Source organism: Salarias fasciatus, chromosome 16 (genome assembly GCF_902148845.1).
Source record: "Salarias fasciatus chromosome 16, fSalaFa1.1, whole genome shotgun sequence".
NCBI classification, from domain to species: domain Eukaryota; kingdom Metazoa; phylum Chordata; class Actinopteri; order Blenniiformes; family Blenniidae; genus Salarias; species Salarias fasciatus.
In genome coordinates this window covers 31,859,857-31,870,303 of record NC_043760.1, presented here as the reverse complement: position 1 = coordinate 31,870,303, position 10,447 = coordinate 31,859,857, and the positions used below count along the sequence as shown (strand labels likewise).

The 10,447-nt window shown below is 41.4% G+C and overlaps 1 protein-coding gene across 2 annotated transcripts; it reads right to left on the bottom strand.

Moving 5' to 3' along the window:
* Window positions 1–887: 887 nt before the first annotated feature.
* cdc16 (cell division cycle 16 homolog (S. cerevisiae)) lies at window positions 888–7,997 on the bottom strand. 2 transcript variants are annotated; one of them, XM_030111599.1, is made up of 18 exons: window positions 7,820–7,997; window positions 7,569–7,623; window positions 7,250–7,347; window positions 7,111–7,149; window positions 6,857–6,997; window positions 6,049–6,208; window positions 5,828–5,922; window positions 5,347–5,480; window positions 5,149–5,228; window positions 4,717–4,766; window positions 4,539–4,612; window positions 4,337–4,462; window positions 3,057–3,209; window positions 2,436–2,499; window positions 2,271–2,332; window positions 1,585–1,720; window positions 1,399–1,489; window positions 888–1,283 (listed from the first exon to the last, which is right to left on the bottom strand). In XM_030111599.1, the coding sequence occupies exons 1-18, from the start codon at window positions 7,865–7,867 to the stop codon at window positions 1,030–1,032; spliced, it is 1,860 nt and encodes a 619-aa protein (XP_029967459.1). In that variant the 5' UTR covers window positions 7,868–7,997; the 3' UTR covers window positions 888–1,029. The 2 variants fall into 2 exon arrangements, with proteins under 2 accessions (XP_029967459.1, XP_029967460.1); XM_030111600.1 differs by having other exon boundaries at window positions 7,250–7,344.
* Between the last annotated feature and the right edge of the window lie 2,450 nt (window positions 7,998–10,447).

Below are 10,447 nucleotides of genomic sequence, written 5' to 3'. Positions count from 1 at the left end.
AGGAAATTTAGTAAGAAATATAAAGAACATCTCTAAGAAATGCTACTGTTGCAGATCTGCATGAGTGCAGAAATCCCAGTCAAACAGTGTTATAAAGCAGGTGTTGAAGACAGATCAGTGGTAACAGCAGTGATGATACATGGAGTCTTGATCATTTAGTGTATCTGGGATTAGATGAAGTGTCAGAATAATCTGAGAAAATAATCTCAGCTAAATTCATAAATTTTGGAGGCAAATTCACACTAATTGATGATTTGTATTTTCCTGATTCACTTTGATTTTTTTATGGTTTTAACACCTGTTTTCTAAAGTGCTAGTTCCTAAGTGGAGCAGTGGTCATCTTCAGGATAGCAATGTGAGGCTGCTGGTTCAAATCCCATTCTCTAAAAAACAAACGCAGTTGGCAAATTTAGTAAATAAAGCAGTTTATTTTGATTAAGACAAAAACAAAATTCTAACTTTTTTAAAGACAAAATGCAGAGTTTATTGTAGGAATATGAAAAGTGTCTTTTTTCCCCTCTTCCAACAAAACTGCTTGAATTCAGCTGGCTCTCGATTCACGGTGAAAATCCACAGGCTTAGCGACACAGAGGGTCCTGCCACGGGCAGCGAGAAGTGACGATACTGCAGTCTTTAACGTGTGAGGTGTGTGGCTGTGTTTGCTCGTTCTACCCAGTGTCAGAGGGTCACATGTTCGCAGTGTTAAAGCCCAAGGTTCAGAGCTGAGCGCAACACTCAACCCTGTAACAAAGGCACGTGACAATTCCCCCTTTAAAGTGCATTCTTGCTAATTCAAGGTTATACAACAGTGCTGTATACACACTCACACACACACTGGCTCATGTACACAGAGTTCACACTTGCATCTTTTATGTTTTTGTCATTTCGCTTCAGCAACCAGATAATGCACAAGAGGGGAATCCACAGAAAACCTTTGGTGGAGGACGGCTGCTAAAGGTTTTGAGTTCGTCGTCATCCTCGGGCTTCCGTGCGCGCTGTGACGGCCTGCTGCACCTCCGCGCGCTCGGATTACGTGCTGGTGTCCGATAACGTGTCTAGCATCACGTCGTTCTCATACATGTCGCACTCCAAGGTTAAGGAGAGGCGGAGGGGCGTCTCCAGCATCATCTTGTCTTGGTTGGACAGCGGCGGCTCCAGCGACGTGATGCTGGTGTCCTCTAGTCTGGACGTGGCGAGGTGGTCAGCGGACTCCGACGTGTTCAGCATCTTCATCAGCGCTGGAGTGTTCAAGCTGCCTCGCACCTTGTCGTTGATGTCTGTGCCTTGGTGGAAGCAAAGCAGTGTTTTACTCCCTCTGGCGCCACACAGTCAGCACTGGATGCCTCATGCAATATGGCTTCTGTCCGCTGAAAATAAATACTGAAAGTTAAAACCAACCTATATAGGCATCGGTGTCACCAATGTACATCTCAATGCAGTGGCCGAGCATCGTCACAGAGAAAGTGTCGTCCCTTTTCAGTCCCAGTGCCTGAAACAGAAAACCAACATCAGTCTGTTTTCACTAAACGCAAAAACAAACTAAAGAAAGAGGCGAGGAAGCCGTGGCGATCTCTGAACACACACCGTATGAAAGTAGTCTATCGCACTTTCAAAGTCGCCCATGAGGCTGTGCACGTATCCTATCGCCGAGTAGGTGGAGGCATGCTGGGGGATCAACACCAGCGCCTGCCGGTGGTACTCCAGGGCCTGATCGTACTTTCTACAAAAGAACAAAATGAAACATCCATCCGATCATTAACAGTCAACAGCACGTTTCAGATGATTAACTTTGACCATGGTGACAGTCAAACATTTCTTCCCCACTTCCAGAACTATACTGGCTAATTTAATGTAAAGAAGTACACGTTGAAAAAACAACTTTCATCTTGAAATAAATGCAGTATTACAGTGAGTAATACTGCATTTGGAGTAATTCCCACTGAGACCTTGAGCAATGCTTTAATTGAGTTTGAAATGACCTTTACCTGAGCTGAGAAACTAATAATCTAACATTTCTGGGCGTTAGGGACAAAAACCCACGAGGCGTGCGTGTGTGTGTGTTAGTGTTTGTGTGTGAGAGAGTGACGTACACGTGCTCAAACAGAATGAAGCACAAAGAGTGGTATGTTTATCCTGAGAGAGCTGAACAGACCAACAGAAGGTGGACATCAACAAAGTCTTTCGTGACCTGACAGATATGATTTATACACACTATAAACCAAAGAGTAAAAAGACTCTCTCAAAAGATTCTTCCATTTCTTCACACTTACTTCAGTTTCCGACACACATGACCCAGGTTGTTCAACAAAGGCTCCCACTTGTCCACAGTCACCTTCAATTCAACAGGAAAAAAAAAGAAAAAACACCTGATGAGGAAAAATGTGGCGCTTCCTTACAGAACTGTTCATGTTTTCAGTCCATATATGAACAATGACCTCATTCCCGATGGCTTTAATCTTCTCCATGGCGTCCAGGAACAGCTTTTCTGCTGTTTTCCAGCTGAAAGTGTAAAAGACAGAAACATGTACTGTCCAGGTGTAACAGTCTGTCATAATGTAATACACAAGGAACTTCTGTTTCCTTCTGTATGTATTCAGACGTTTCATGTTTGCCAAGTGTCAGGCCCGGATTTTAAGTATAAAATTTGGAGTCACTTTCAATTTCAATTCTCAACATTTAAACTCTGGGGCTCATTTGGACAACATCTTTAAAACAGCTTCAGGTTGTTCTACTCAGGCCTCATAAGTTCATCCCTGGTAGCAGCTTCACTGAGGCAGTAGCAGGACTTTACAGCCAACTGTTAGACCGAGAAACAGCTGCAAGAGCAAAATGCTTGAAGAAAAAGCAGCTGCTTTTCTTTGCCAAACAAGTAATTCAGGGTATTATGTTTCACTGTTGACAGCTGCTGGTTACTGTGACAGATATCTCAAAACGGACTTCTTATGCCATTAAAACCAGTTTTGACTATTTCCGGGTGGCTTGAATCCATGTTTGTGTTTCATGTTTTAGGAAAAGATTGATCTGTGTGTATCGTCTCTTTGAGGCTCCGTACTCACTCTCCATTCTGAAAAGCAACCACAGCCACCTCGTGAATGACGAACGGGTCCTCTGGAGCGATGCTGAGGGCCTGGCTGAAGAAGCGTTCTGCCAGTTTGGAGTTGTTTGTCAGACCGTACTCCAGGCCGATGTACAGCATGGGCAGGTGACACCTGGGGGAGGGGTGGGGGTGGGGGAAATGGGGGAAACATGGAGGAAAACAGCTCTGAGAGCGTGACACCAGCTGACATTCAGTTTGTTCTGAGAAAGGTTCGAGCATTTTAACGCAGACAGTGATTCAAGGTCTGATTCTTTATGTTAACATACCGATATTTAACTGACAGTCTAATCAAACGATGTATTCCTCATCTTTATCCTGAAGTGTAAAAGGATGAAGTCACTTTACAGAGAGTGAACCCCAGTGAGACCCGGCTGTGTTACACAAGTAACACAAAGATTTAAATGAAGCGAGTTTCTCCGCGTCTGCAGCCATCTTGGATATCATGTCACCGGAGGGAGAGCCTGAGTATGGTTGCAGGTACAATCTGTGAAGGGGCGCACCGCAGGACCTTCTGGTCTCTGAGCCGTACATGGCCCTCAAAACAAATGAATACAATAAATAAAACCTTGGAGGGAAAAAACATAGACGAGCAATCTCATCTCTGTGATCAAATTGATATTAACACATATATCTGAGCCAGGATTAGTGTCAGTGAACGCAACATAAGTGGACCGACATCAGTGTGACGGCAGGTGGAGATGTGTTATCTGTCATTTTCATCAGTATCCTCAACATTTCTGTCAATAATTGGTTAAAAGCCTTATGCTGGAGCCGCCATGACAACAAGCTTAGCAGCCAGTGGCGTCTCGGCTGTCCAGTTCTAAACATGGCAGCACCCTGACAGTCGGACTACTCTCTCTTTGGAACATTTTTTGTTTTGTAATTTCACCTTCCTATGTGACATTTTTTTGCATTATATGTCCTGTTTTGTTCCATTTGATCATAAATCAGGAAGCTTTTGCACATTTCTGTTCCCCTTTAAAAAGCTGTTGTCGGAGGAGTGTTGAAACAAATCTACCATCTCCGTTGTGCACCGTTAGCAGCGGCTACAGAGTATTCAGACTGACATGTGGCGCCCTATGACCCAGATCCCTTCATGAAGCAGCAACTGAAACTACTCGGGATATTTTTCAATCGAAGTCTATTCTATTCAGGACTTACTCTCTCACGTCATGGAAGAAACACATTTACATGTCTAAGGCGTGAAGCACTCTGCGACACATCGGTCTCTATACCTACCCTTTCATGAGTTGTGCAGCAGTGAAGTAGGCAGCCATAGCTTGGTCATGTTCACTCTCCACTGCAAATGAATGGCCGTAGGCAATCCAGGCGGGGCCGTAAGTCCTCTCCAGGGTGGTGGCTTTGCTGCAACAGATGTTCAGCATGTTGAGGATGCGGTAAGAAGCGTGATGCGGTTCATCTTGGAAATGTAAACACACACCTCAGATATCGCCGGGCATGTTCGTTTTTATGGCCGACCATGAGATAGTAGCATCCAACAGCAAACCAGGACACCTGAGAGGGACGATTTCAAGTTCCAATCATGAGAATCACGAGAATTTATTCAGACCAGAGCAACACAATAATTCATAAAGAAAAAGATAAAGAATAACTCTTACTGGGTTGTTGGGATACAAGTCTACCAGCTTGTGTGAGAGGTAAAACAACTCTGCAAGATAAAAAAAAAAAAAAAAAAAAAAGATAAGCAAGATGAGCCGATCTGAAACATTCGATGTGAGTAAAGAAGGGTTGAGAGACTCCAACAGATATGTGATTTTTAGCAGTCTTACAAGTTTAAGAGCTGATTCTTTTCTACTGGCTGTTAGCAGAAGCAGTCATGTGGCACAGTACGGTGAGACAGATCATGAATTTTAAGAAATGAATCTTGGGCTGTCTGCGGTTTCATGATCTGACACTGGCTGAGGCCAATCAACCTTTTGTACAGAAGAACACAGATTTGAAGCCACTGACAAAGATTTCATCGGGACTGTTGATCTTTCATCTGATATGGCTGAAATCACACAGCGGGAGGCTTTCTGTGGACATTTTACCATTTGCTTTTCCAAGCTCCACAAGCGTTCCTATGTGGACTGGTAAACAGTTGGCATGGAAGGGATCTTTAACCATCACCCTGAAACAAAAACAACACTTTGAATTCAAAATGAAAATTTTAAAACCACAACTGAAACCAAAACTTCAAAGTAAACCGCAAACAGGCCAACCACTAAGGTGAAGATGAGGGCACGTACATTGAGGTGAGTTTGTAGCACATCTTGAAGTCACAGTTATAATAATGCCTCTCGGCAAGAGACACCACGACATCCAGGTTGTCCTGAAGCCCGTTGACCATCTCTGGCACCACCAAATCACTGGGCTTGTTGTACTGCAGAGGGAACAAGAGAGTGTGTGAGCTCATGTTCGTGACAGAGCAAGGCGGGAACCTGAGCGTTAAAACAGATACACTGAGATCTTAAGAAACGATCAGGTCCAGAAAGAACAATTATGCACTTGGATGTAAAACAGCTGTGAATATAAATGTTGATTTGCAATTCAGTGATCATGAATGGCGTCAGCTGAAAACAGGCTTTGTTTATTAGCTCTCTATGAGCTCAATAACAACGTCCAGCAGTCATTGTTATTATAATGACTGAATAATGAGCATGATAACTGATGGGGAAAACGGTGCTTATTAAAATTCTAATTAACAACAAAAAAGCATCCAAGTCTTACCTTCTTCAATTTGTTTTCAAAAAGGAAATGCAGCAGCTCCTCCTCCTCCTCGTTACACTGCTGACTCAGAGGAAGCGATTCAAGGAAGTCTTTCTCTATTGAAGGAAGAACAGAACAATACAGCAGCAGTCATTCCACATGTTACTGCACCAATAAAAACCGTATCTGTAGGGACAGGATCTGTTAGCTTGGGGCACTTTATCAGCTCAGGTCAGCCTCACCTTCCTGTGCGGTCAACATGTGGTGAGACGTTAAAAGGTCAAACGCTTCAAAGCAGTACACGTCCAGTTTCAAGGCCTCTTTGTAGCTGGAGGTGGCCAGTGGCCGGTTGTCCATGGCATCATAGATTTTACCTCGCAGGAGGCAGATGGAACTGCTGATCTGAAATATTTCAGTGGGAGAGATGGAGAACACAAGGTAAACTTCCAAAATACAATATTAAAAACATTTACAGTACATGATCATTCACAATGATTTCACTCTTTATGCACAAAAGAATGGGCAGCAATTTGAGTTCAAGCATAAATCCATTCCTCACATGAGCATTTCACGGCAACCATAGGTGGAATGTCTTTTAATGGTCATGTAAAGACAGTCATAATACAAGTTTCATCCTGAGTTTTTCATACTAAAGACAAATACTTTAAAAAATGTCAAAACATAAACCACAATAAACAGCAATGGTAAAAATGACTACGTTGTTCCCAGAATACTTCCTCATCTGTATGGTAGTGAGGATAAAAACAAGGAATATTTCCTTAACTATCAACTAAAATGCCCGATGAAACAGACAGAGCAGCTATAACCATAACATAGACACGCACAGGAACTCTTTGCACACACTAGTGACAATATAGCTGCACAATACCAAATCAGTTAACAGGAGCTTCAAATCCAAAAATATTAAGTGAGACGTGGTAGATGATTTTTGGAAGGCATAATTCACAACTATGATATATTTTGAGACTAAATAAACCAGTACTTATAATAGAAGTTCTTTCAAGTATTCCAACATTATGTAAAACTTACAGAGGCAGGGGACATGTCCCAATCCTTTGTGGAATCAGTTGTACTGCTGTCCTCTTTTACACTGATGTCCAGCAGCTTCTTACTCGCTGTTCCCTCTGAATCCAGGATGTCCAAGGCCTGCTGGAACTCTTTGGCAGCATACTGGAGCAAAATCAAAGATGAAGTAGTTAAAATACTTCTCAAAGCAATGATCCACAATCCTAATAATAATAATGATAAAAACTCCACAAGAGTATCAACAAACGACTACTTACATGACACCTAGCAGCAAGATACTGACAAGCTCCATATAACTGTGTGAAAGAAAACAAGAGATGCTTGAAATTGAAGTCACTCATACAAAGCGAGGTGTTTTTCACAGCCCTGCACATACTTCTTGGGCAATTCACCCACCTTGTCAAGTTTTCGTGAACGTAGGGCATGGGAGGCTCTGTGGTACTGTGAGGTGAGGTAAAGGCACTGGGCTAGCCAATAGATGTCCTGGGGATCTTCTAGAATTCAAAACAGATGAAAAATCAGTCAAAAGTATGTCGTTTCAAAGTTAACAAAGTGACAGCTAATATCAAAACTGCAGGTGAATGCTAGGCTGTTGAGTTATCGTCGATAACCACTGGAAGAATTTAATTTGGCGTTTTTGGCAAACCCGATTATGCAATAAAATAGAAAATCAGAATGAGTCACCGTGTTAGTTTAGTTGTTCTTATTTACTCACCATGAGAAAGTGATGCTATCTTGTCGGCCCAAAACAGAGCGCTTTGATACTGTTGCTGTAAACAAATACACACAGGCAGAGGGATAGTCACGCAAATGCATTGTTTAAGAAAGCTGGCTGTTTGGCTTGCGGCTAGTCAGCCTTGTAGAAGAATTACACATGTTTACATCCACTGTGAGATATCTCACCGAGCTAGCATTAGCTAGCAACACAGAAACTCCCGAATATATATGAACGTCTTTACGCTTTACCTGATCAATATACTGCCGCACTCGCTTTCGAAGTCTGTCAAGATTCATTTTGATTGTTTGAAAAGCACACTCGTTGATTATCAGAGGAGCATCATTCTGGGAAATGAAGGAATAGAGCAGAATAATTCGCGAGAGCTTCGCTAACTGTGTGAAAATCAAACCCGCGGCTTCTTTCTGCAGCGAGTGCTGGAGCAAAGCGCGCCGTGCGGAAACTCCACCCGAAACAAACGTTCCGCATGACGTTTGTGAACTAATGATTTTTTTTAACTCTCTATATTAATACGATATTCTGAATATGACTATTATTAATCATGTATACGTATATTTGTCACATATTATTACTCAGACAGCTTCTTAGAAATTAACATTTTTGTTACACCATTTATTATTACGCCATCCAGCTGCAGGGCCTGCAGTCCCTTTGATCGCATGCCTTCCTAAAGCCACATACACAATCACGTTAAATTGAAACATTGACAAAAATAATTTTCAGATTATTATATTTTTTTCACTCAGCTGGAGCTTTGTGAATAACTTCAGAGCAGGAACTTGGACCAAGCTGTGATTTTGAACTTTGAATAGGTGAGTACATGTTTAGATGATTGACTGGCTGTTATATGATCCCAGCATGCTGAGTCTCCATCCTTTCACCTACATTGTGTGGAGTGGAGTTACTTTTCTTTGGGTTACATAATCTGTGTTTTCAGACACACTGAGCTGCTGCTTGTGTATAATTTGTTGCAGCAGGGTGGCTCAACTTGTTTCTATACCTGGACATTTGGTTCCTGTCACTGTTTGGTGCTTAGACAGATTTAGTGCTATGGTGTTAAGACAGGGTTACATGCTTTTTTATTCAACCAGAGTAGCAGTGGCAGGATATGACTTTAAAACAAACTGAAGTTGATATGATCATGAAAGGTGGACAAGCTTATAATCAAATGAGGGTCCAGAAGAAATATACAAACCAAAAAGGTGGATAAATGCAAATCCTTAAAGTCTGCCTTCATCAATACTCAACAGAGATTGATTCTAGCACGTTGAATAAAGTGAAACAGACAATGGATGGAGGACCTAAAAAAGTATTGTCAACATAGTCTAAATAGGGCAACCTCTATGTGTCTTTATTTTAATTTTAAGATTCATTGCTACTTCAGTCTCACTCTAAGCTTAAGTCTAGAAAAGGCTGTCCAGTTTAGAGTTTTGGTCCAGATGTGCAATAATTTCCTATAATGTTTCTAAAGCAGCATGAAATCGTTTAATATGTGGTTTGTTTTGTGAGCCCCCAAAATCACTTCAATTAAAATGACAGCAGTGAATTTATTGTTCCCATTTATAGATTTTATTTGGATGCAGAGACTCAGCCAAACATACAATTGACAGAGTCAATGAGCAAAAACAAAGATTTTTGAAAACAAATAAAGCTCCACTGATATCTTCTTGTGTATGCATCACTGTATTGGTGCCTTGCAGATCAGTTTATCAATTCTTTAATGCTTTGTTATTCGTAGAACATTTTACACAACAATATTGCACAGCATACATTAATTACAGGGATATAAGGGTACTTATAACAGTTACACAGGGAACTAAACTAGTTCACATCTGATCCATTTTACATAAAACAATGAAAAAAAAAATATAGCCATGGAGCAAGAAAACTGATAACGGTGATGTCTTTATTTTGAAGAAAATACATCTTTGTCAAAACAATTGTGATGGTTATTTCAGTGTCCTGAACATCCAGTTGCCTCAGGTGGTTTTGCTGAGGTGAATTTTTCAAGTAGCTCCTTTGTTAATTCACTTCTCAGCATCCTCTTCCCTGTTTGTTTCTTTCGTTGTTTTATTTTCTGTCTTGCTTCTAGCTTGAGCTTTGTTTTTCATTGTCTTTTGTTCTTGATCCTTGCAGGGTTTTTCTTCTCCCTGAAAATCAAGAATTCATGACAGTTATGTCTGAAAATTGCTGAATGGACAGTTTTTAAAGTATAATTTGTTTTTAATTTGCAAGCAGTGTCAACCTTTTGCTGATTTGCTCGTCCTCGTGGGCAACGTGCGATACTATCCATTACTTTCAGAGTTTTGAGCCAGTCCTCGTGCCAGCTGCTCCTATCATAGCGAGACTTGCACTGGGTCAGACGACAGAGGAGCCTTTCGTTCTCCTCTGTAATGCGGAGCAGCTCCGTCTGTCGCTTCTCTTTGCTGAGGCTGCAATAAATAAAAAGACATGCTGTACCACTGGGAATTCAGCTTTAGATGCTGCTGTATTTTTGAGAAATACCACTGGTTGCATGATTTTGCTTTTAGTTCATTCAGTGTAATTTTGAGTCACTGCTCGCCTCTTTGTGGTATAGAAATTCCTGTTGTCAACAGCTCCAGTTGTCTCCATGATGTGTGAGATTTTCTCTTGAAGCATGTTGTTTTCCCTTTGAATCTTCATTGCCCACTCCTCTTCAAGCTTTTTAGTGGAAGGAGAACATTCAAAACACAGTGATCGAGATTCTTAGGAATAATTTTCCCTTGCATGTCATCACTGCAGAACTAACAGTGATATTCTCAGATTGTTTGTATTTCTGCTCGAGCATCATTGTTTTAATTTGATCAACAACCTTCCGTTTCTTCAGCTTGAGAGCA